At 38.6% G+C, this 27,243-nt stretch overlaps 1 protein-coding gene across 4 annotated transcripts in view; it reads left to right on the top strand.

Moving 5' to 3' along the window:
• The window catches only part of grm8a (glutamate receptor, metabotropic 8a), a 225,922-nt gene that overhangs the window by 155,124 nt on the left and 43,555 nt on the right, over positions 1 to 27,243 (top strand). For 3 of the 4 annotated variants that reach the window (XM_040146236.1, XM_040146245.1, XM_040146254.1), the window contains exons 3-6: positions 4,558 to 4,693; positions 5,193 to 5,347; positions 7,259 to 7,396; positions 25,945 to 26,148. In XM_040146236.1, coding sequence (XP_040002170.1) covers positions 4,558 to 4,693; positions 5,193 to 5,347; positions 7,259 to 7,396; positions 25,945 to 26,148 — 633 coding nt within the window. The remainder of the gene's footprint in view (positions 1 to 4,557; positions 4,694 to 5,192; positions 5,348 to 7,258; positions 7,397 to 25,944; positions 26,149 to 27,243) is intronic. The other variant, XM_040146264.1, reaches the window with a different exon arrangement.

Raw genomic sequence — 27,243 nt, 5'->3', positions numbered from 1 at the left:
ATACAGCTAAGGCGATTCTTTTATTTGAAACAAATAAAAAGAATTTCTGACTGGTCTCACATTAGCATGCCTAGCATGTGAGGTGATGCCTCCAAATAACTAATTATTCAGTTTTTACACAATAAGCCAAATTATGCAGATTGTGCTTTGAGGGATCAGAGAAAAGTGAAATAATTCTCTCCATAACAATTGAAAGGTTGAGAAGGATTCAAAAACTTTTTACACTTTGATTCCTCTACATATATCAACCAATTTAAACTTTGTCCAACAATGGGGAACATAATTGACATGTTGGCTGCCAAATCATGTATTTACTATTCTGTTTATACATATGATACGGAGTATCTGATATCAGCAGTCACAGTTCTCTCTCTTCTCTTGTTAAAGATTTGGCAGCCGGATATTTATATGATTTGGCCTGCAAAAAGCTTTAACACTAGGTACCTGAAATGTGGGTTTTTATCCCAGATCTTTACTAAAATCAATATGGGGGCTTGTAGTTCACAAGAACACTTTTTCACATCTGACCAAACTCTTTTTATCATACTAGGAGTTCAAAAGACAACACAGAAGGATAGGCCTCAAAAATAGCTTAGGTATTATTGTTTAGAGGATTTTTTTCATCTGTCTCTCTTTTTCTTTACATTTTTGGCTGGGCCTCAACAGCAGGGCCAGTCCTGTAAATGTGAATGTCTATCACTGACTGAGTGAGTGCTTAAGTTACACCATTTGTAAGCCGAATGCTGCGTGACTGAATGATCATGTTACTCGACTGATTCTGTTACATCATCAGAGGGCGTTTACAGGCATTGTTGCCCACTTTGCACCTTTTTTGCTAGATTTACTGGCTTTTCAGAACCCTGTAGCGACCTTTTTAGCACCTAGCAACAAATCTAGTGACTTTTTTGACAAACCCTAGCTACGTTCCGTAGAAGAGAGATGCCAGCATTGCCCCGGGAGTGCAAGGTCGGGCTTTCCCTCTGCAGACGCAGCTCTCATTGCGTCTCATTCAATTGACCGCATGGCAGCTGACATAGACAGGAATAAGCTTCTAATTTTCTCTCTGAGTGATCTTAATAAAAGTAAAAACAGCCCAAATCATAGCATAGCAGATGAGCACAGAGAGTAGGATTGAAGAGATAAATATGAATATGAATATACTAATTAGGCTATTATTTAATCTTTTTTTCAAATTTTCAATCAGGCTTCAGCCAATTTCCATTGAAAAAAGTAGTTAACAGCGGTTACATAACAGTTTTCAACTATGTCCTCAGTTTTGCACATTGACCATACGCGCTCCAGCCATATACAAGGTTTTGACGTAGTATTGTTTGTCTCTTAATTTGCAACATGAAACAAATCCTCTGCCTGGAATGTCGTGTTCTTCAAGGGTTTTAATGTTAAATATCCCTTTTCAAAAGCCCCCTTTTTATTTTCACAGCATTTTACTAAGCTGCTTTTTTGGCACATCAAAGATGAGAAGTGTTTTAGGAGTAGCAGTGAATTTGGCTGAGACACTGACAGTTAGGTGTGTGTGTATATAAACACACAAACGCAGAGACATAATTTGATATTGTCTTTATCTAGGAAGTCTGTTCTCCAAGGGGACAGTTATTGATGATGGGTGCAAGGCTATAAAACAAACGATGATTTAATCACTTTTATACTGATCCAAGGACAGTGGTGGGAAAATGCAAACATCAGCACTTGTGCATGTGTGTGTGTACATACTGTATGCCTTGTTTCCTCATAATTTGCGATCTTTGTGTATGTACACAAAAGTGCATGTCAAGTTAGTGATTATCCTTGAGAACTTCCAAGTATTTTTCTCTTGTGTGTGTGTGTGTGTGTGCGCGCGTGTGTGTGTATGTGTGTGTGTGTGTGTGTGTGTGTGTGTGTGTGTGTGTGTATGAGAGAGAGGGGTAGACAAGGGTGCCTGTGCAGATTTTGTCACTTTTGTGACGCTTTAATTTGAGGCTAATGAGTATTTGTTTTAGCACTCATGCAGTATCTGCGTGGGTACGAATGTTTGTGTGTGTGTGTGTGTGTGTGTGTGTGTGTGTGTGTGTGTGTGTGTGTGTGTGTGTGTGTGATTAAGGGGTGTGATATAGTGAAAGCGACAGACTGTACAGATGTTCAATAAATGGGCTGGAACAGACGGGGAGGAAAGGGGACATCATTCACACTCCCTCACACACATGCACACACAAATGTGCTTTGAAAAATGAGAATGACACACATAAATGGTGTGGATGCACACAGTCAAATACATTGTTCACTGGTTAAAGACATTGCAGATGTAATGTATAACATTGACATAATCCTACACACTTACACACACACCTTTACAGCTTGAGGTGAGCTAATGATATAATAAAGAGCTAATTTAAAGTATAGTGCTAATATATAAAGTATGAACCGTATGGGACATTGGATTCAGTGTGTGAGTGTGTCTGTGTGTGAGCGAGAGAGAGAGAGAAGGAAAGAACAAGGTAACAAAAATCTTCCTTATCGAATATTGTAACTGAAAGAATTGCTGTTATTGCTGTTTCCTGTGAAGAGTGGGAAGTGGGTACAGAGGATATTTCCTTGGACTTACACTGAGCGTGGTGACATGATTTTGAATCATAATGATGTCCCATTCATCTTCCCTCCCCTTGTTTTTCGCTGTTACCTCTGTTGCAGTCAACACTTCCCACCTCTACCAACATTTCCTTTCAATATAGTCTCTGTCTCTTCCTTCTTTTTACTTCCTGTCCAATATTGCTGTTTCTCAACTCTTTCTGCCTCTTCTTTCTTCCCCACTGTGTATTTCAACCTCTTCCTCTTCCTTTCTCTCTGTCCCTGCCTTCCTTTTCTACAATTTTTTTTACTTCCCATTGTGACATCATCCCTGCTCCTTTCTCTTCCCGCTGTTCTTTTATTTCCCTTCTCTTATGCTGGACCTTATTTCTGTAATTCATGCCTTTTCTCCTCTCACCGAACTCTCCAACTTTTATTTCATAAAATCTCTTATCTGCCATGAATTTTTAATGTGGCAGTCTGTGATCCTCATATATTTAAAAATATTGCCTTTCAAGCTTATTGCTTGTTGCTGTGGTGTTTTGGCATTCCCCAAAATCCCGTTGTCAGTGCTGTTTCATCTTCTGACTAGGATTATTCTTGGATTTTCCTAGTTATTCTAAGGTGGTTGTGACTCACGCCAACTATCCACTAATCGTCTAAAAGGACTAAGTCCGGTGAAAGTGTAAAACCACATCAATTTCATGCACCACAGGTCTTGACATTAAGTGTTTACAACGTTTTAGAAAACAGGGTTTTCCCTAGGTTTCTGGAGGGCTTAAGCAATGTGGTGGCCTGGGGGGGAGTTGTTTGGTCAGGGCATTTGGGCATTGTGCAATGTAAAAATATGCCTTTTCACATTTTGGACCATTATCATTACAATATTTATAAGAAAACAACACAGGTTTTTGTTTTTCACAGTACAGACGTTAGCAAGAAGAAATGTAAAACAAATATGCTCACTGATGAAGTAAGCATTATGACCCGAGGCAGTACTTATCATTTTTTTGAGTGATCGTGCTGTTTGCCATACAAAATAACATTAGAAAAAAAACAGTGAATGGATTTGAACTGCAATTTTCTCATCCTCCATAGCAATCTGACCATGTAACATTGTTTGACTGCTTACCCAATTTTTTTTAAGTTGGACGTCTGTAGACAGCGTTCTTTCCCACAGTCCACTGGTCAGCTGACTGAATTACTGAGTGAGTCAACTCCTCTCTCACTCTCATTCCTCTCGCATAATTATTTTCTTTGACAGTAAGCAATTTTCAGCCTTCAGGCTTTTATAGCTCATCATCTGTGACAGAAGTAATTCTTTGCTGTCCGATTTTCTGTCTGGTTTATTTCTGCGGTAAAGATGTTGGGAGATGCTTAGAACTTGTTTTCGCTGGTCACAAATTTATTTCCTCTGTGGAAGCAGAACATGTTAAACAAGCCTTCATAAACTTCTGCAGGTTAAACTGGACTAAAACCAAACACTTTTAAGGCTGAGTAACTCTAAAAGACTCAGTATAGACAAACTTAACATAATATGGCAACAAATAACCCATAATGCGACACTCTGCAAAAGATTGTCGTTACACTGCTACTCTCTGTATTCAAAAAGAATATCTGTTGTAATGACCGTACACATAATTCTCCAGGCCTGAAATATAAAACAATCCCTACTTTTTAAAACCCAAGTTTCAGAAAAAGTATTTGTCTTATATTAGGGCCAATACCGTATCCTCTCTCTCTCTCTCTCTCTCTCTCTCTCTCTCTCTCTCTATCGGGTTTAGTTGCTGTGCAAAAATGCTTAGGCGCTACACCTGAGTCTTATACTGGTGGGGGAAACCCTGGATCAGTTTTATGAACTGGGTATAGGACAAATTAAGGGAGAGCAACAGAATATGAGTGATGAATACAAAATGAAAAAAAAAAAAATGCAAATCAGTGACTAAAAAACAGATAATAAATTCTGTCCCTCTTTGTCTTTCTCCCTCTCTGTCTCAGGTGGTGTGTGTATTGCCCAGTCCTTGAAGATCCCTAGGGAGCCCAGGCCGGGGGAGTTTGACAAGATCATCAGACGCTTGCTGGAGACCTCCAATGCCAGGGCCATCATCATGTTCGCTAATGAGGACGACATACGGTACGTGCTGTGCACTTAAACAACTGCCCCACTTTTCTGCTGCCTACACTTTTACTTTTGGTTTAGAAACACCTTCTGTGGCATTTTTTACTTCACTTTATGAAAGAAAAAAGAAGTTAAAAGCAGTAGTGACCAAAGTGACTGTAACTACAAGAGATGTTAACCTACTGGTTTATAAAGTTATAATGAAAAAGCACTTCTGTTGAATTGCCCTTTAGCCAGGTAGTCAGTAGCAGCTGTTGCATTAAGTGTTACTCCTCAATAAATCAAACGTTTCCTAATATATACTGTGTAATCCTTTAGCTGTTACTGCCAAGCCCATGCTACAGTTACTGAGGTGGAGGGAGGAGTTCACTGTCCTGCTCAAGGGAACCTCAGAAAGGCATTTAGCCACCAATAACATGGAGCTTGAGGCTGCCAACAACCATCAGCCCTTTTCAGCTGACTTTTTCTGGGCTGCATAAATGTTTTGATTCTCTGCTGTCTTTCCGTCAAACAGACGAGTGTTGGATGCAGCTAAAAGGAACAACCAGACCGGTCACTTCCTGTGGGTGGGTTCAGACAGCTGGGGGTCCAAAATCTCTCCTGTGATCGGCCAGGAGAGAGTGGCCGAGGGCGCCATCACAATTCTTCCCAAACGAGCTTCTGTGGATGGTAAGAGTGTGTGTAAAGATAACAGACACATGCCCTGATGTCATGTTATGATGTCATTACACATGCAAGCAACAACTGACAGTAAATTAGGAATAATCCCTTAAAATAAGTTTTCATCTGCATTGTAACGTGTTCCAAGCACCTGGCTGTGTGATAAATGAAAGGAGCATGTTTGTGTGTGTGCACGCATGTGTGTGTGTGTGTGTGTGTGTGTGTGTGTGTGTGTGTGTGTGTGTGTGTGTGTGTGTGTGTGTGTGTGTGTGTGTGTGTGTGTGCACGCATGTGTGTGTGTGTGTGTGTGTGTGTGTGTGTGTGTGTGTGTGTGTGTGTGTGTGTGCGTGTGTGTGTGTGTGTGTGTGTGTGTGTGTGTGTGTGTGTGTGTGTTCTTGCATGCTCAAAATCTTAGAGATCATATTAATTGGAAGGGTGGCAAGGCCATAAACAGGCCCTCCCACTTGATCCAAGTGGTGTTGGTAGATTTTTTACCTTTGGTAAAGAGCCCGGCTGTTTTTCCCTGCTTCCAGTCTTTGTGCTAAGCAAAACCATCCTCTGGCCCCAGCTTCATATTTAGTATACAGCATATCACAGAGGGTGGTATCTTCTCAACTAAGTCTTAGCAAGAAGGCATATTTCCGAAATTTCAAGTTATTCCTTTAACCAGATAAACATAGGTGCTTTGTTGCGCCTAAGGGTCCAGTGTCCCCAAAATATTGCCCACTTGGTAGAAATAATTTTCTTACCTAATGCAAGGCACTTGCTAATATTTTTATTTTTAAGAGCATCGCATCTGTGATCACAATGGGAGGCATGTGGTCCCAGATAACACATGCTACCTGTTGAGCTACACAGGGAGTAAACCCACTGTTGCCCAGCTGTCTTACTATCAGTTGAGCTACACAGGTGCACACAACACCAATTTCCCTGACAGCATAGGAGATTAATCAAGGCAGCTCTTGTAAGCTTTTACAGCGAGTCAGGCATGGCTCAGGATGTCCACGTCAGTGTGATAGTCCCCAATGATTTCCCGACCCTCCATGGGTTGTTTCACATGCACTGTGTTCCCTGAACTACACTCCCAGTGGTGTTGGAAATGACTCCTTCATTTTATTAGTGAAGTGTAAATGCTTCTTTTGCAGTTTTCTTGGGGTATATGCGAGGTCCGCAGGAACAATGAAAAACTCTCCCTTATTTTCAAGTAACAAACACTGATTATGTTAAGTTGGGGAATAAAGCAATCTCAGCCATGGAAGAAGTCTTCTAAAAATCTTATAGTTTTCCCAAAGCTGTTTTCCCATTGAATTCCCATAAGAAAAAAGTAGTACAATGTGTCTTTTTGTCTCCCTGATTTCTCTTTTCTTTCACGCATCTCTTTATCTTAGCCTGCCAGCTTCTGACAGGTACTTCCATACCTATGAGTGGAAGAATGCGTTCTTCTCCTGCTTCTCCTCTCCTCTCCACTTATTCATTTGGAGAAGTAGCCAATGTACAATGAAAGCTCGGTTTAAAATATTCACCCCTTGCTTTCTGCTTCAGTATTTGATAGGAGCTCCAATACTGGATGGCTCCATAGAAATGTCTTTTCAGTGATACTTCAGATCCATAAGCTATTCAAAACATATGCTTTTGTGAGTCAAAACATATTACACCACCATGAATGCCTCATTTTTTAGTACAAGCAGCCTCTATGGAAAGGGAGCCCTTAATTTTTGCAGTATTGTGCCCTCCTCACATTACACCATTGAGCCAGATCTGGTGGAGTTGAAAACCACTCTTATAATCAGAATGATGCTGGTTCAATCTTTTTTATGGAAAGGTAGATGTTGTCAGTATAGTTTTCAAAAAGGAAAAATAGAAACCCCTCTTCACCCAATTTTTTTTTAACTTTTAAGCTCTCTGTTTTTTTTTTTGCAGCGTTTGACCGGTATTTCCGTAGCCGCTCACTGTCCAACAACAGAAGAAATGTTTGGTTCGCTGAATTCTGGGAGGAAAACTTCAACTGTAAGCTGGGGATGCACGGTAAACGACCCGGTAGCCTGAAAAAATGCACAGGTAAGACCTAACACCTTGACTTCGTACATAATGAGTTTTTGTCTACCATGAGGTTTCCACCATTTGGAAAAACAAAGAAACTTACAATGGATGCTAGCCAAATAGGCTGCATTTTCTCCTTGGATTTGGCAAACAACATGCAGTCTGTAATTAGGTGGATTTTGTTTGGATTGCTCAATAATGCAGAAACAAAAAGAGATAGAAATGCTCCTAGTTAGAGTGAGGTTTTACACTTATAACAGAGGCTAAAACAAATAATTTTGCCAATTTCAAAGGAGGTGTTTTAACTCTACAGATGTTCTACAGAGGGTTGTAAGTTTTGCCATCAAACAAATTTGGCAGGTGGACAGTTATAATTGGTCTTCTCTCATCCCTTCACCACATCAACTAAATGCTTGCTTCTTGTTCAGTGTTCTTCTGTTCTGCACAACAAGGACTAGCTAAAATGCTCATCAATGCTCAGACTTAAGAAATCCAAGAACTGTCTGGGTTCTTTTATCTCCCTCTGAGATTTCTCAACAGCTTCACTGTTTCACATAATCATAGTCACCAGAGAAACTAGTTCAGCCTAAAAGCCACCTGTGTTTCTGGGCTTTTCCAATTAGTCCAGCCCACAAAGGTCTTTGCAGATTTACCACATCACTGTGGATTGTCTAAGGCTTCATTGGAGCATGCTGGCTCAGAAAATTTGTCAACAGGGACAAGCACAGGGGTTTAATTAGTGTATATATTATAGAGCGCAATGCTGCCTCTAATAAGTACCCTTAAAGTGCATATCACACTCGCTGTTAGGCTCCAAGGAGCAATACCACTGAACAAGAACAATTGTTTGTGTGCTCAAGCCTTGTGCATGCGTGCGTGCATGTGTGTGTGTGTGTGTGTGTGTGTGCGTGTGCGCGCATGAGATTTGGTTTGACCCTCATTTTGCTGGCATATCAAAATGGCCAGAGTATGTTATTTTACACAAAACCAAGCACAACAACCAATGTGTAACCTGTGTGTCTTGTGCTTTGTGTGCATGTGTGTGTACATGATCTATATAGGTTTGTGTGTGCACTTCCACAATACCTTTACCTGTCACTGGCATCCCAAAATGTGTCACACTTACAGGAGAGTTAGTGATGCCTTTGGACATTACCTGTATGTACGTCCATGATCACAAACATAAAACCTTTCCAATTTAGGTTCCATGTGACCTCATGCTGCTGTGATTCACTCTGTATGTTTATGTGCGTGTGTTTCACAGCATAGAGTATTCCGTGGCTGATGCCCTCCATTAGTTCACATAATTAGGTTTGTAAAGGCTGTGACTCCCATTGACCATCTATTACTAGCCATGGCATCTGTGTATGTGGGCGTGTACGTGTCGAGGGCCCTGTAGTCGCGCAAGAGAGTCCATTAATTCCAAGTGGTGAGGTTCGCGACCTCTAAATCATCAACACAGAAGCCAATCAGCAGCCTGCTGCTCAAGGTCGCTGTGGTGACACAGCTGATGGGAGGATGTAGAAATGGGTGTAATTATTGCACGTGATCGGGCTGAGAGACAGAAACAAATAAAAAAAATGAGATGCTGTCAACAATTGCAAATAAGAAAATTAAAAGGAAGAGGGAATGCAAAATAATGCACAAATTAAAGAGACAAAAATAATAATAAAGTACATGGATACTGAAGGGAAAAAAACAAATGAGAGAGGACAAACAAATAAGACACAGTATGATTGAGAACAGGAGAAGGAAACGAGAGAGAAAACAATTCCATCTGATTGTGAGTAAATTTTGCCCAAACATGACCTTGGCCCAGTCTCTTGCGATGTGTGTTGAATACACCACACTCTGTCATCTTTGAACCTGTAGCTACCAACAAAAAAATATAAAAAAAGTGCAGCAGTCTGTGATTGAACCTCAGAGCTGTGAAAGGGCCTCTTAAGTCAATATAGTCAAGACTATACTCCACTTCCTTAACCAGTGTTGGAGAAAGTATTCTGACCATTGTTTTTCCCAATAAAAGCAGCAATACTGCAATATGAAAATACTCCATTACAAGTAAAAGTCCTGCATTAAAAATGCAACTGAAGTAAAGGTAATTATTATTAGCGATATGTACTGAAGGGTGTGAAAAGTAAAAGTGCTCATTATTTCAGACCAATGTCCCATCAGTATTACATTATTGTATTTTATATTATAAAGCATAAGTGATAATATATTATGTATTTGCTGCTGCATTAACCCTCCATCAGTTTGATCCATAACATAATGAGAGTAATTTTTTCAACATAATAGAAGGGTTAACGTCTAAGTAGTATTTTCCTGTTGTAGCTGGCTGACGTGGAGCTAATTTGAACTATTTTATATTCTGTTGGGTAGTTTATTCTATGACAGTTTATCATTTTATAAGCTTGTCGTTTTTTTAAATGTAAAATAACTAGTAACTAGTAACTAGTAATGTAAAGTAACTAGTGACTGAAGCTGTCAAATGAGTGCAGTGGAGTAAGAAGTTAAATATTTCCCTCTGAACTGTGATGTAGCAGAAGTATAAACTAGCATGACACGGAAATACTCAAGTAAAGTATCTCAGATTTGTACTTGAGTAGAGTACTTGAGTAAATGTACAGTCAAAAACAACAACTCTATACTGCTGTCATTACAAATGTGAAGATCTGTTGTTTTAGCGGCAAATTTTGAAAAGACATTAATGAGTATTGCACAGTTTGAATAAATACAACTAATGTTTCGTAATCTTTCATATATTTGAATAAAGAATATTATTAAATCGACATTTTTTTTAGAATACCATATGGGCTGTTTTTTTTTTTTTAATAGTGTAATGTTATATTATCATCAAAAACTGAAATCATTGTACTTCTACTCCAAGATTGTTAGCTCACCATCAGTGGCATTCTTACTGGCAGTGCAAAAATGTGTTGCTTGAATTAGTTTAACTCTAACAGGTGACCATTAAAAGATAAGAAAATGAATTTCTCAATGTCAAGGTAAACGTCAAACTTGTTTTGAATCCTGTTTTGCAGTTCCCAGCAGTTGCTTAGTTTCCTCTGATGTCTTCAGCTGGGGCTTTCCGTCTCCTCGACACATGCCTCACCTTCTCAGAAAACTCTTTTGCTTCTGTCTTCCATTCTCACCTGAAAGATGTTCTTTTAACTTGATTCTTGTGTGACTGCAAAATGAGTTACATGAAGCTAATGCATATTTTATAGAAATACACCCACTATTCACATACAGTATTGTAGTTGTTACATGATATCTCTCTGTGGTGCATTTGTTATTTTTTTTATGGTAAGTATGGCTACTACCAGCAGTGCCAGACATCTATTCCCCAGCCCAATAAAGTCATTTTAATGATTTATTTAAAGTATATTACCACAACTTTTATCTTTCATTAAGAGAATACTGAGCACAAAAGACAAGGGAAATCCAAGGCAGTCGCATCTCTTCAGGCATGGCTGATATGCCTGTAAGCACATCATCCAGGACAACTCAGACACCAGAATAAAACTCTCTTCTGTTGAAAGTGTGCAGTCAGGTAACACTGATGCCCGAGGAGAAGCTGACTGAAGCGGACACCAGATTGCACATAAGCCTACATACACACTTACATGCCCACAAACACTGAAACGCCCTGCAGTGGCTGCAGATAAAATCATGACTGAGTGCACCAGCCGTGTCTTAATTAACGTGGTACTTTGACACCTGATCCTCAAGTCTCACTGGCTTTGTTTTTATAAAGATACAGGTTTATTTACTCCTCACAAGCACTAACCTGAACTATGACAGAATTCGCAGTGAAATTAATTTTGTATTATTTATGAACATAAATTGGAGTTTGGGGTTTTACTTCTGCAGTACAATGATTGGCTAAAATATAAATCAGAAACCTCGAATGCCTGACAGATCTCTAGATGTGGTGGGTTACCAGATCATTGTTCCGTGGAACCTTAATTTTTCTGCACTGGGCTCGACACAAACGCACTTTTCCAGGTGGGCTTAGCAACAGATCCATTCCAGCAGTGAACAGCATTGGTGACTATTCTATTTTTCTTTTTCTTTGCTATGGTGAGCTTTCTTCTCTGTGGACTGTGAGTATTAGTCAGCGCTCTCTCTGCTTAACTTTTTCTCAGCTTGTCTCTCAATTCTTTACCTTTCTAGTCTTCCTTTTCAGTCAATTTTTGATTCAAATTCAAGTGTATGAATATCAACATAAACCTACAGTATGTTATATTTAGAACATAAATACGGGAGACATTGAACAGTTAAGAAACAAAAGGGGAAAAAGGTAAAATAATGTTACTTGAATTAACGGAAAATGCAGCTTTATCAGTAATATATTTCATTGTCATAATAAATAGTATTTTTTTTCTTCTAAAATGCAAACAAAAGTTGCAACAAAAGAAAATAAACATAGATGAGAATTCAGTTTTCTTGGACTTAACATGTCCAAAATGGTGGCCAATACATCAATATAAAGCTTCAACTAAGCAGGTTATAATCATTTTATTGTTTTCTTAATTGTTTTTTTACCTTGATTTTTAAGTCATGTGTTCATATAATATTTGAGTTTTTTTCTTCTTTGTAAGGCTACAGAAAATCTCCCCAAGATTACTGTTCTCACAAATGCCTCTGTAGTTACTGGGGTCAAATTTAATAAACTTCCTAAACTAAATCTTCAGTGTTTTCCCTCTCTTCACCTCTCTTTTCTCCTTTCTCCCTCACATTTATTCATATTCTTACAGTAACTTGTTCCATTGGTCTGTTTGTAGTCAAAGCTTAGACTGCTCACATGGTCACAGAAACTAATCTGCTATAACATTTTGTTATATTTCACCGTAAATGTCTCAAATATAAGTAAGCTAGACCTATAAATGAGGTAGACTTTTACATCAGTGCTTGCAGTTAAATAGTTATGATGGGCTAGCTCTCCTAAAAAAAATATTTGCACTGCTACTCGTAGGGCTTTTGTAATAATGTATATTTTATGCAGCTGTATATATAACACTGATTCTGAGGACTTTCCTGCCTACAAAAACTCTGGGAAAAGACGGTGCTGATACAGGCAACGAATAGCAAACTCAGTAATATAAAATCAATTGGATTTTAACGATAAGTACAATTAATAGAGGGAAACTTTAATGCTGAAATGGGAATGTTGATGCAGATATTGTACACAGTTCACTTGTATGGCTTTCCATACATTACATTACATGGACAACAGACTGTATATCACAACACATATTCAGTATTTATGACTCTATACCACAATATGTGCTCAGGGCAAAGCACAACTTGGTATCAGTTCACAAACATTGCTATGCCTCAGCAAATGGTCAAACCTCTGTGAAAAGTATGAGGCACTCTTTAGCATTAGCTAATGCAGTCCAAAAAGATTATCCAGGTGAGAATGAGACTTTAAAGGATGTGTGCCTAGAGTGGTAAACTGAGAGACATTCCTCTCATTATAGTTTTAGCTCTCTGGTTAATGAGATTAGCATGAGACTGTAGTTCCTTTTGCAGCTATCTATACTGAAGACTGTGCTGTAACTTCCTTCCTACTTAATGGGAAGAATGGGAAGGAAGAAGATTATCAAATGCTTACACACGCACGCCCCCATGAAGCTTTACATTTCCCAAGTTTAACATAAATAATTAATACTTAACAGAGTGTATTAATGGGAAAATTATCTTCTAAAGGGTACTAGGCAATAGCTTTATGCCCTTGCTTTTCAACACAAGGATGCTTTTCTTACTTAGTAAAAAATTATGCTTTTGAACATGCAAAAGGTCTTCAACACTAGTGATGTGTGCATGGAATTGTCTGTGTGAGATGCACACTGCCATTCCAGGAGTTAATTAGATCCGACTCAGCCCAACATGCGCACATTTAACCTCGTGCACAAACAAATGTTAACTCACTGCAAATAGACCATATCCTAAAGAGGTCGATGGGGAAGGAGAGTTATTAGACTCTCAGGCTGGATCTATTGTTCTCTCCCCTGTGAAAAGGCTTCAAGGCCGAACAGACTAAAAGATGGAGACAAACCACGATGGAGAGTTTGATGGACAATTAGTGACAGACAGGTGCAGACAGACAGATTGCAGACTTTGAGAAAGTCAGCGACAGAAAGACAGTATTTTATGACTGTGCAGCATTCATTTGCAGTAGGTGAGATGAAGTGTCATCTAGCTGCAGCGAAATTAACCTTTTCCATCTTCTTGAAGAGGACTTGGTTATCTAACTGCTCTCATAGATGACTCTGCACGCATGTGTGGGCTATGACTGATCATACAAAACGTATGACTGTAGTGTATTCTTACACAGAGAAACTTTATCTGTGTGTGGATATGCATGTGAGACTACTTGTTGCCATCATAGGTAGTCCTGTGTAGCTGAGTGCATCACGCTGCCCATCGGTAACCGACTCACAGACACACACACACAGAGTAATCAATTTTGAGCAGGTCTAGGGGATCATGTCACTGCCTCCCTGTCACACACCATTTTGTCACAGATACAAACCCAAAAGCACACTGTAAATGGATACGTACAGAAAACCACTGCAGCAAACAAATTAAATAAACATGCAGAAGTAAAGAGGCAGACTCATACACAGTAATGATACAGATGCACATGTATTTGAGGTTATGCACTCAGAATATTGTGTGTTAAGGTTTTAAGGTTTATTTTCTAATATGAACTGAGCTAAATCAGCACACAATGAATTGAAAGAGAGAGAAGAGAGGAAGTCAATTGGATTTTAACGATAAGTACAATTAATAGAGGGAAACTTTAACGCTGAAATGGGCATGTTGATGCAGATATTGTACACAGTACACTTGTATGGCCTTCCACACATTGCATCACATGGACAAGAGACTGTATATCACAACACATATTCAGTATTTATGACTCTATACCACAATATCTGCTCAGGTCAAAGCACAACTTGGTATCAGTTCACAAACATTGCTATGCCTCAGCAAATGGTCAAACCTTTGAGAAAAAATATTGTGTGTTAAAGTTTTAAGGTTTATTTTCTAATATGAACTGAGCTAAATCAGCACACAATGAATTGAAAGGATTAGAACAAGATGTAAACACAACATTGACTGAAAGTTGTTGTAGCGAATTTGTTCGCAAACAGTTGGCGGCAGACATGGAGCATTGTTAGCGATAATGTGGAGTCATGTTTCTGGTTACCAAACAAATTTTAGCCCTGTTTGGGTCTCCACCAATATCTGGCTCTTTAGCTTTTAAAAGCTACACTATGTTCACCAACTAGTTGCTAACTGTCATCTGGGCCTGGGCAGGTAGTGTGCAGTGGGTTAATCAAAGCCTTTTCTCCAAAAAAAAACATCTGCCTGCCGCTGCTTGCAATAGTGTTGATAAGAGCGGTTAGACCGAACTGATGTAGTGTGATAATTCTCTGTTGTTTTGTCACTACAGGCAACGCTTTCACATTACAAATTGTCATTTGACCCATTACTAATCAAAAATATTGATTAGTGCGGCTTTAAATTAAATTACTTAAAAAATCACTTCATTTGTTTGGAAATGATGAGGTGTTGGTATTTGTGCATAAGCACCAACAGTTTAACTTTATGGCTGTAAACTATAACAACTTATATCTTACTTTGTAGTTTTGTAGTTTCTCCATTATGTTTCTTTGTATGGTTGCAGTTTTTCAACGCAATGAGCAATTTTAACCAACTTTTCTCTACCGAATGAATAGTTTAGGGTTTGTTTGTCACTGGTCTGATTGTATGACTGCTCATGCTCCTTGCCCTGTTTGGACTCATATCCCCAGGCCTCAGCAGTTAACTTAAAGAATGATTGCCCAAACTATGAAAATAAGACCTAGATTTTAAACATTCATTTGTTTGTTCGTATTTAATTTCTTGGATGCCAGAATATTTTTAATAGTACTAAAGGGTGGTCTAACACAGTTGACAGTATTATTAGCCACAGCAAATTTATCACCATGTTTACTTTCATCGTTCTTGTCCCTGATTCTGCAAGGTTAAAAAGTATGAATAGTCAAATAAAAAAGTGTTGCATAACAGCCGGTAAGTGTGCATATTTGTGCATTTCTGTAATTGCATGCATCTCTAAGTGGACGTGCAAATACACGCATGTCTGTGAGGGGTTGTAGGGGAGAACACGTGCAGCTCTAGTAATGGGATTTTATGGTTTGTGCTCTCTTCAACAATACCTGATTTTCTCAGTTGCATGCCTCCACCGTCTCCCCCTCTCTTCCTCTCTTCTCTCTCTTATTCTGTTGTTCCATTTGTTTCTCTTATTGCTCTCGACCTTCCTTTCAAGAACCTGCCTCATATTCATCTTCTCTGATTCCTGCTTGTGTTTAGTTTTCTTTTTCCATCCTTTTGTCTTGTTTGATCTGATTTTCTCGCTCGCTACTCCGACTATTGTTATCATGTGCTTTCTCTGACTTCACTTGCATCTTGCTGACCATGTTTTGTTCCATCTCTCTCCCTCCTTTTTGTGTGTGCATTAGAGTGTGTAAGTGTATGTGCTTTTTCGAGATTGGTGAAGTGGGAGGTGTGCTGACATAAAGCACAGACTCCTTTAGTGACACAAATGAGATTTGTGGTTTATTTGTTTGTATGAAAGCTGTGCCATAGAGAGATTACACGAAGAACGGAGTGTCAAAAGGAAATTAAAAAAGTTGAAGGCAGAGAGAGAGTCAGAGAGCATAGCCAAGTTGTGCCAGGACAGTGATTCAGCATAACATGAATAATTAATAATGAATAATTTATATTAGCTGTGTGTACAATGAGTAGAAATATATACCCATAATAATGTGAAGATGTAATATATATTACCTACATATGTCAATGTGTTCACATTATTTATGGAAAATGGTGTTCTGCAGCAAATTGCTCTTTATAAGGCAGAAAACATTCTCGCTGCAGTCTGATGGGAGGTCTAAGGAGAAAAGGGAAAGTAGATGAAAGAAGAGGATAAGAAGGCAGAAGCTGGCTCAAAGACAGATCTGTTCAGTCAGTAAATAACCCCAGCAGGCAGTCAGCAACAGAGTTAGACAGTACTCCTGCCATTAAAGGGACATTCTGGATTTATTAGAACTTGGGGCTTCTTTTTGTGGTTTAAGCCACAATTTTGTATCAGTAACAGTAAATTTGTATTCAGCAAGGTGATTACTGAGATCTGGGACCACTACAACAATCCTAAGAACAAGTGTAATGGGGGAACATATACAAGCACTCGGAGGACCATAAAGGTTTTAAGAAGTAACTTAACACTAGGCTAAAAAGTGGTGTTCCACTGCACTCTCTGGTTGAAAGTTTCAGTTTGTTTTTATGCCGCATGACTGATGGGTGTGGTCAGAAGTGAGCTTTATTGCACCAGTAATCACACCCAACAGTGATGTCACATCTACATCCATGCAACAAGGGTCAAGTTAAACCACAGGAGGTCAGCCAAAACAAGATTGTCAGGGTGTGTTAAATTGCCCTTCACCTACCATACTTGCCGCTTTTATGTTCCCGCTGTTTTCTTTGCCATGAGGGACTATTAGCGATATTGCAGGTATACACAATTTTGGATTTACCGCCTAACAACTTGATTTACATAAAAATCTATGTGACTGTCCATTACATCCTAATGCAGTGCTCTAGATAATCTAAAAAACCAAACTAAACGCAGTGTCATTGTAGCACTGACATTGATTTCCTAGATCCCAGCAATAGCAATGTTTTTATAATCAATAAAAATCGTGGCCACAACTACGAAAATACAACCCGAGTTGTAATAAACTGGAATTTTCTTTTTCACAAAACTTGTCCAATCAGTTGTTATGTCATCAAACCAGACGTTTAACCAACTCAAACTGATTTATTGCAGCAAAATTTTCTGAGAGTTGATGCTTCTTAACTTCTTGACAGATTTGTTTTTTCACACTTTTATTTTATTGACCTGGCTGCTTATAACATATACATACTCTCGTGCTGAATGATATTAAATTGATATTTGACATTGATCTTTGATTCTAGAGAGACACAAAATGTAGACACCAATTATGGAAAAATCACACACACACACATTCAGGCGTATTTATAAAAAGAGAGACGCGTACTTACACAAACACACTTGAATCTAATGCCTGGTATTTGTGCAGCAGTACATTGACATGACCCTTGGCTTCGGTGCTCGCTTGTCAGATCATGTAGAGCAGAATCTCTGTCTGATGCTCATTTCTTATTCTCTCGTATTGATTATTTCTTTCTTGGCAGATTAGCCCTGAAACTAGTGCAGAGCCACACAAGTATGGTTATAACAAGAGATCTCTGTGTGTGTGTGTGTGTGTGTGTGTGTGTGTGTGTGTGTGTGTGTGTGTGCAGGTGTTGTGCATGTTTGGATTTTTGTGGGCAGATGGGTCCCTTTTTCCTTGCTTCATGTTATGACACGTAAAGCAAAAGCATATTTAAGCAAAATAGATGTATATGTATGCACTGTATTGACAATGATTTATAATGTCAATGAATTATGATGTGCATGTGGGCAGCATCTCCCTGAGGTCGTTCAGACATGTTTGATAAATGAGATAAAAGCTAATTAAGCAACCTTTATGTAAATGTATTCGTGACCATTTGCATTATTTTGAGATTTAAAAATACATTTCCTGATTTAATTATTCCCAAATCTGCATCTTAAAAAGGAAAACTAAATATGTGTGTGCATTGTGTGCTGTAAGAATATGTGAGCCCGCCTACAAAAACAGAGAAAAGGGAAGAAAAGGAACGAAAATAATTCTTCTTTTAAGACATGGGAGTGGAGAAGTGAGGGAACTGAATATGTGTTCCTAATTGATGTTTAATTAAGGAGCTTGTTCAAATCATTAGTCTGTTTGTCATCTGTGGTGGCATCAATCACTCTGTTTGTAAAATCTGGCGGGCACACTGGTCCATGAAGGCATCCATCAAGGCACTTAGCCGGTAAGCATTCTTGCATTAGCATCACCTCACTGCCTTAATGTATTGGTTTGTGTTTGTATTAGACACAGCATTGGCTTCACCAGCAAGGCAGTGAAGCACATATCTTAGTGGTTCCTCTGGCATTAATCCCATTGTAGAGCCTCCTGGTAAATGATCCAGGAGATGTGAGGCTGATGACTTGTGAGTGATTGACCTAACATCCCGATGGAAGGAAGACTGAAGACACAGCCTCTTGTAATGAATTGATTTGACATTGATTTTAATCCTTTCTCAATCAGAGTAAAAACAGAACTCACTATATGCATACCATGTATAATAAGGTATGTGACACTAGAGAAATTTGACTGCGCTACCCTTGAGCCAGGCACTTAACTTACAGCGGCTGACACCAGCAGACTGGTTTCAATAGGAGGCTCCCAGGGTTGAATGTGATTAGATGTTTAAAGGCCGAAAGAATATAATGGTGGTTTTGTATAGTTATTAAAATTCTGAACTTTAGCCAACTATTTCCCAAAGCATATGTTTTTATATTGATACATAATGGGAAATAATTGGGTAATGCAAGGTTTTCATACTTAAGAGTTGAAAAAGCAACTTGCAGAAACTCAAAACTTGGTTGCCGTGAACATTTTGTTCTTTATAGTTTTATCAAAGATACATTGTTGTTGTGTGGTAATACAGGTATGTGCAGGAACTTTGTTGGTGTATTCAAGTTTCAAGTTCTTGTGAAGAACTCCCACAACGAAGACTTGACAGCTGCCTCACAGCAATTTCCTTTAATGTTTCTTGTGCTTCAATTCACTACTGGCCTGAACCAATTGCTGCCTGGAAGTCAGGCAGGAAATCATTCAAAACTTATTTAACATCTATTAGACACTGTATATGTATATTTGCTAAAATCCCTCAGATCAGCATTAAGCATCCTTTGCTCCAAAAGCCAGATAATGACAAAGAAATGACAATTTTTGATTTACAATAGTTTCATGTATTAATTTGGTGGTCAGAAGAATTTAAGGTTTTCTCCATGACTTTAGCTTGTTAGGCAAAGTTAGATTTCGGCTCTTCACTCCTACTCTTAACGTTACAGTATATTTGGATTATTACTAGTGTGAGTCATAGTACTGTACCGCCACCTCTGCACTGATGTTGAAGTGCCAGGTTAGAAGATTCAAGTGGTGCGCCATGTTGTTTACAGAGATATTTGAAGGGGTCCATTTCAAAACGCAGTATCAATTTTGAATAATGATAATGATGAAAACTACCACCATGTCTTAATCTTCAAAGGCATTTTTAATATACTGGGTCCCGGCTTTAACACCCTCAGCTTTTGTTAACCAAGACTTTAAAGTTGACATTTTCTGCCAGCAGTCAGCTGGTAATAGCAGGTGTCAGGTTCTACAAACAGCAGATTATCTCAATTTCAAACAAAACTTTCATCATAAAATCATTTTTGAAGAAAGTTTCTGCCATGCCTGTGGCTTTTATTAAACTGAATCAAGACGAGTAACGCATTTGTACGGATCTAGAAACAGATCACAGCGCCCGGCCTGCGCGGCTATGCAACATGAACAAATAATCAACCACAAAAATATGAAAATGACTTGGAGGCAGATATGGAGATGATTGCATCCTCATGCAGTTTTTGGTTTGCAGATCTTTTATGAGACATGAAAGTTACTTTTCATCTGTACTTCTGCCTCTCAGAGTTTTTCAAATCTTTTTCAATGCAAATCATCCCTTACCAAGCAGCCAACCAAACAAGCTGCCTGTAGTCTTCATTGTCATTAACGGTGAGCTGAAGGGCTGAATTTAATTTAGTTGCTGCCGGCTGGAAAATGGAATGGAGTGTAATGTGTATAAGACGGACAGAGTGCATATTAATACACAAACCTTTTGTCCACCCATATCTGTGGATCTCTGTCTCTGTCTCCATCTTAACCTTTATCTCTTTTTACCGCTTCCACTTTTCTCTCATTTTCACTCAGACACACACACACACACAAGACTGTATTGTAATGAATAGTGAATATAATCTTCAGACATTAAAGACGTGGTTAAAGATGTCGTTTTATTTTGCACCTGCACACATTATGTGAAGTGATGAAAATGGATGGATTTGTGGCCACTTCATTGATGTGACAAGCTTTTACTGGCTGCAGACAATTGGCAGACAGAGCCAATAAAAGCTGTATTGTATTGTACTCAGACACACACAGCCCTTGCTCCGGTTACATCACCTGACGCAATCCCAGGAAACAGAGACAGTAGTGTTTTCCCAGTTAGCACCACTCATAACATCACCAGTCGTTTAACTGTCTCAAGGCAGGATTGCATTTTCTTGCAATATGCTGATTAATGATGCATCGTGTCGAAGAACAGCAGAGAGAAATTCTCGTTATCTCATGACACGTTGATCTATGGCTCAAAGTACAACGCTATGTTGTTCTTTTCCGCTGAATGGAAATGTGCACTCATGCTGAATGCAAACAAGTGTGCAACCATTCTTATACATAAAAAAAAACACCTTTGAGCTCTGTGTAATCACAAATCTTGTCACAAATAATGAATTGCATCCAATGACTGATATCCTTATTCTAGCCATTTGGAAAGCATCTTCACCATTCTTCAGGTTTATCCTTACAAAAAGAGAATTCTTAATATTAATGTTCAACCATGAGTTTCCCTTAATTGAACACAAAGGTTATAGTGTGTTTTTCTAAGTTGAATTTGCAAGTTGAGTGGAATGAAACTTTAGCACCTTCTGACCTTCATTAACCAAGGTATCACTAGAACAGCTGCACTTACACCACTGTTCCTTCTTTACAGAGATAATATCAAGATTACAAATGACTGCTAACGATATTATAGAGAAATAGTGTTTGCCATACTATATCTTACTAACAATGAAAATCTATATATGCATACTCCTGTGGTGACAAGTTGTCCCAGGCAAATAAAAGTATGTAATAGTATGTAATTGAAATGTCTTACACCCCTCCTGCTCCAACTTCTCCTCTGTTCGTTTACATGATCAGTATGCTCCAAATAGTCACCTGTTTTCCTAAATAAGGCTAAATACACCACTTTTGATGTCTATCTAATGTTGTTTATTGCAATAAATGTATGCAAATATAGTTGTGTGTAACAACCTTAAGCAGCTAACTGCATAAGCTACAAAACTAAGAATGGAAGCAGCATATTTAGCCACATTTTGGTGAAAACATGAGTATTGAACATATGATGGATAGTGGAGAAGTGGAATTTCCTGCAGAGGTAATTTAAGAGATTTCTGTGGATATTTTAACAATGTTTTCCCCTTCAATTAAAACTTTCCCAGCAATGAAAATTACATGAAAGGTTAAACTACAAACTGTAAGCAGCCATGGTTCAAGATGTCATGGGGTATTGTTGATGCTAGAAAGATTCATTTTGGGTGCAGCATCGCATTAGTGCCTTGTCTAAAGGTACGTTGTTGTGAAAGCATTTACTAATAAATGTCTTGTTTAGCTTTATTTATGTACTATTAGCATAATTAGGTCTGTGATTAAAGTAGGACATTAGGCAGTCAGCTCAAGGGCCTTTTGTTGATTAGCGAGACTTTATAGAGATATTTCAGAATGCTCTGCTGTCAGACACTAATATGTATTGCTTTCTGGTTTATGTGGTGCAAATTACCAATTCCCTGGTACTTAAATTCATATTTTAACACTTTGCTCTGCTACATTCCTGTGATGCAGTGCAACAGAAGTATGCTATATTACCATTTAAGAAGTTTTAGAGATTACACACCTTAACTACAGGCTGCATTTTCCTCCGATGCACTGGGAGAAATGCAGCAGATGATACACTTAATCAGCAAATGGGGATGTGAGTGAGCATACATACATAGATGCCTGTGTTTAAGTAGGGATGTATGTGTGTTATGACATAAGCCATACGGCCATATTCATAGTAAAGTTAGTTGGCTTTCCTTTGTGAACGTTCATATTAGAGGTTAAAGAGTCCCAGTAGAGAAAGCAGACCACATGTGATCTTACTTTAGGCAAAACAACTGATATTGCAAAAAGGTGTTTATAAAATAAATTGTTACAGATTTGATTTCTAATTGGCTGAGCACACCAAGGATAATCAAAGCCAAACACAAGTCTTTTCATTCTAAATATAATTACTCCGACGTCATATGTCTTATGCATAGAGAAACAACATCTACTGTGCAATGAAATTCTTAGTTTTCTGTTTTCTTTGTTTGCCATCCATGAGTATATTCTAACGTTCATATAGAAACTTAATAATGGATTGAAAAAACAGAGTTTAACTGTTCTCTCTCGTTTCAAGCCTGTCTCACCTGTGTGCTTTGCTGCACCTGTAGCCACGCCAGGCAGTGATGTCAAAGAGTCCTGGAGTACACATGTACATCACTGCAGCAAGGTGATAAATTTAACCATGGGAGATCATCAAAGAAGTTACTCTTTAAAAAAGGGAATACATGATACAAATAGAACAAGGATTTACACAAAAATGAAGATAAATATAAACATTATAACATATAAATCTGTAAATCAGAACAGTAATGAACATTTGTATGGTCCAGTTTAACTGTAAGTGCTATGCAAAGGCAACTGGACTTGCTTGCCTTCGCATAGCACATATGCAAATTTGAAAACTGCAATAGCAACATAACATGCCATAGAGATGGAGTTAAAAGAGGCTATTGTTAATTCCCAAAAATAAATTCTTGTAACAACTTGCTTGCAGTGAATGAAGGAATTTCACACTGAGAAGCATCAAATTATGTTTGAATACTTTGATCCACATGAAACACAACTGAGTTATTTCAGCCTGTAGCTTATATGGTAGATCTGTACTATTTGAATCGGTGCTCTGCATAGATTAAAGTGCTGGAACACATCCGAGTGTTGACTTCCATGAACTCTTTGTTTAATGTTAAATCTATATTCATTGCATTGGGTGTCGGTTGCCTAGAGATGAGTGACAAAAGCAGTAAATTGACTCCCAATTGGATCCATCAAGGCACTTAGCCAGTCACTTAGTTGCATCATCTTCCCCTTGCTGCACTTCTGTATTGGTTTTTGTTTCCACTAGACACAGCAGTTGGTCGAGTAGAATGTTCACCTCACCCTGCTGCACACACTGTTTTGACGGGGCTTAGAAGCATCAATCACATTACTGAGGCTGTTACCAGAGTAACCCCAGGGCATGGCAAGACTTTTAAACCTTTAAAAAACTTTTAGGCCTCAGTAGTATTGTTAGACATGTATTAGCCTGACACCATGAAAATGTTGTAGTTTAAAATATGCTTTTAGAGAGAAGACAAACTGCATTTCGAAATCCGAGTAAAAAAACGACATTCATGAGCACCTAAAAAAAAATGCAGAGGTTATTTTACACTATACAATTTGTTGGTAACTGGCAGGAAGTAAAGACAATTAAATATAGATTTGGCTGTGAGGTTAGAAAACTGGGCTTGTGGCCAGTATTTCAGAAGCTAACGAGAAAAGCACTCTCATCTTTCAGTGACTACTGAGGTGTAAATATGCGTACTTATGAATGTTGAGCGGGTTGTTGGCCAAAAGGTGCATGCCTCTCTGGATAAATAAAGGTTACTGTCATTTGTGCACCGTTTCTAATGAAATGTCAAATTAAAGGCAGTGACACACCAAACAGCATGTTGGCCAACTCTGGTGAGCAACAAGTTGTTATTTTCAGGCCCGTTGCTAGGAAACAACTCAATAGATTTTTGACCCTCAGTCTCAGTGTGTTGCCTTAGCAAGCAGGTGGTTTTTCCCATATATATTTTGTTCACACCATGGCCTGTTGGATCACCACCTTGCCTGTGTTCATGAAATCAATACTGTATGATGTCAATGCAGCTCTGTTATCCAGGGACCTTCCAAAGGAGATGAGTTCCATTATTAGTCCAACATTGTGATTAGCTGCTCAGTTGGACCACATAGCATGGAGACTATGCTACACATAAATACAGACATGTACACAAAGCACCTAAGAGCTTTCTATAACTGTGGATTGGGTTTCATTCTCAGGACCCTATTAATTTCTTATAAATGTTCATATTGATTGAAGGGGGCCTCTGATCTTGTTAATTCATCTCAGCCCAGATGTCTTTTGATTCAGTTTGAGTTGCCTGAAGGTGACTGCTACTTGTAAGAAATGGGTGAATAAAGCCAAAGAAGTGGCAGTAGGGAAGAGAACGAGACAGAGGATATATGAGAGAATGAGGGGTGAAGGTAAGAAGTAGAGTGGAGAAGAGATGGGGAACGAGAGGGATACATAAGGAGAGGAAAACATAAAAGATAAGGATAGCACAATGAGATAAAATAAATTACAAAAGGAAGGAGATAGTTAAAGAAATATAGGCAAGAGTAATGTAAAGTAATGAATTTAAGATGTTAGGACCCCTTGTGTGGTTCCACTCCTTGAACTTCTTGATGAAAAACAGAGGACATGAATGTCATAATCAATTGCTGATTTCCATCTTAATGCATCAAAGAGGTTTTAGTTTCACTCTGTTGTTTTTTCATTAGCTCGTTATGCTATACAGTCGTCACATAAAGCCCTCTTAGTAAATTGCATTTGGGATGTTATTTGCGCGTTGATGCAGTATAAGTGTGTTTATGGGTGCATGTGTGTGTCAGAGGAAGACGGGGATTGGGTCTTTGTGTGTATGCATGCATGTGTACTATGCATACGCACAAGCATGAAGGCCAAATGCAAATAAACCACCCATTTTTGTTTCATAGCCACTTGATGAACTTAAATATATACCCTGCAGCAATTACACAGCAGTCATAAGATAAGCCACACAGCTTTATATAAAGCTTATAAAAAAACACTAGGGAGACCCACCAGAGAGCATCTGAATTTTTTCAAGTACTTTTTGAGAAGTAATGAAATTAACATTGTATGTGTGGTCAAATTATACAATACAACTGCACCAGACAAATAGTCCTCAACACACAGCCCTGTGACATGAGACAGAAAGAGGACAAAGTCTATTTTGTCTGTTCTGAACACTTTCTTACCTTTCTCTCATACAAGGAAATGCCATTATCAGTGCTTCAGAAGATGTAAAGATGGAACATGTTGTTCTTCCCTCTATAACCTTGCTACCAGGGCGAGAATGGATTGAAACGAGTTATTTGTCATCGTCAGGCTGAGTACCCGGCTACCTGTCTGATGGTCTTCCTGTCTTGCACAAAGTTCTTTTTCAGCGTTGTCATCTCTCTTTTTTTTCTCTTTATACCCCTTGAAGTTTTTATTTATTTATTTACTTATACACAATTTTTCTTTTTTATTTGTCACTTTTTGGCTTCCTCTTGTCTCTTATTTCACCTCTACCTGAGCCAAACTCTTACCTACTCTCCTCTGCTGTCCATTCTTCTCTACCATACACATCTATTTTTTTCTGCCCTTGCTTGATTGTTTAAATTCCCGACCTTTATATGATGCATATGGTACACAGTACTAGAACATAGCTGAGCTGTTACCTTCTTTTCCCCTCTAAGCACTTCTTCTTTTTCCTCTGCCAGGTTTAGAAAAAGTTGGTCGGGATTCCAGTTACGAACAAGAGGGGAAGGTTCAGTTTGTGATGGATGCTGTGTACGCCATGGCCCACGCTTTGCACCGCATGCACCGGGAACTCTGCTACGGCTACCCAGGCCTCTGCCCGCGCATGGCCAATAACATTGACGGCAAAGAGCTGCTCAGCCACATTCGTGCTGTCAACTTCAATGGTGAGACTTACACTGCACTTACTAGATGCCAACATGTTGATTTCAATCCGTAGTTGTTACTCTTTAACCATGGGTTCAAGTTACCTTGATGGATAAAAGTGTTGCTTTTTGATATAAAAATGCAGAAAATTTCATTTTGCAATGAACCTTTTCTACGTAAATGCATTCTAATGTTGATATACTGACACAATCATTAAAATGTGTAGAGAAAGAGACTGTGGATGCCTGCAAACATCCATGTATACTTACGCAGACACACAGCTTCTCTTCAGCTGACTTCAGTCCTTCTAGACAGAGCATAGAGCTGAAAAACATTAAACCACTGTAATTTAACTAAAGGAGGAAGAAGCACAGTAAGATTTTTTTAGATTTTGTACAGCAAATCTGTCTGTTTGCAGGTTCATATTTATATCACGGTGTCTAGCAACTGCCTTTTACTTTATAATGGAGAATATAATGTGATATTGCTAAATTCTTACAACCATTCAAGTCAACAATGTGGTTTATTCCTGCAGCACAAAAGTTAAAGGGGACAAATTAGAGTCTACAAAATGCTTAGACACTGTACAGTAATCCTGTAGTGTTTATCCACCCTGACTTGACTCATTCATCTCATACTTAAACAATGCTAAGCCCATCTCCTCTTCTCATTTGTCTAATCCTAATCATAAAAACATGTCATGTTGCATTTCACCTTCAATATTAAGTTAAACTTGCTGCTTCTCCCAAATATCGTATCTGTTTGTATTTTACTTATTGCAGATGGTGATTTGGTCTTGTACCACTTTGAACCTGTAGTACTCAATCTTTCATTTCCCCCCCCTCTCCATGACTTCCTCGACTGCTGACAAATTTAAGTGGGTGAAAAATATTTACTACCTAAATTATATCAGACACCTAATTTTAATATTCTCTCGTTAATCCCTTTTTCCACTTGATGCGGTCCTAACTGCTTCTCTGTCTGCCTTTTCATTTCCTGTTTTCCTCTGTCAAGTATTGTGTGGAATACATAATGCCTGACTGTTTGGGGAGTAGGGAAACATAAAAATACAGAAAGGGAATCATATTGTAAAGATTGCAGAAATGCTTGTCTGA

Source organism: Xiphias gladius, chromosome 2 (genome assembly GCF_016859285.1).
Source record: "Xiphias gladius isolate SHS-SW01 ecotype Sanya breed wild chromosome 2, ASM1685928v1, whole genome shotgun sequence".
In the NCBI taxonomy this organism is placed as follows: Eukaryota; Metazoa; Chordata; class Actinopteri; order Istiophoriformes; family Xiphiidae; genus Xiphias; species Xiphias gladius.
The sequence above is the reverse complement of the archived record's forward strand: the minus strand, read 5'-3'. Positions and strand labels throughout refer to the sequence as shown.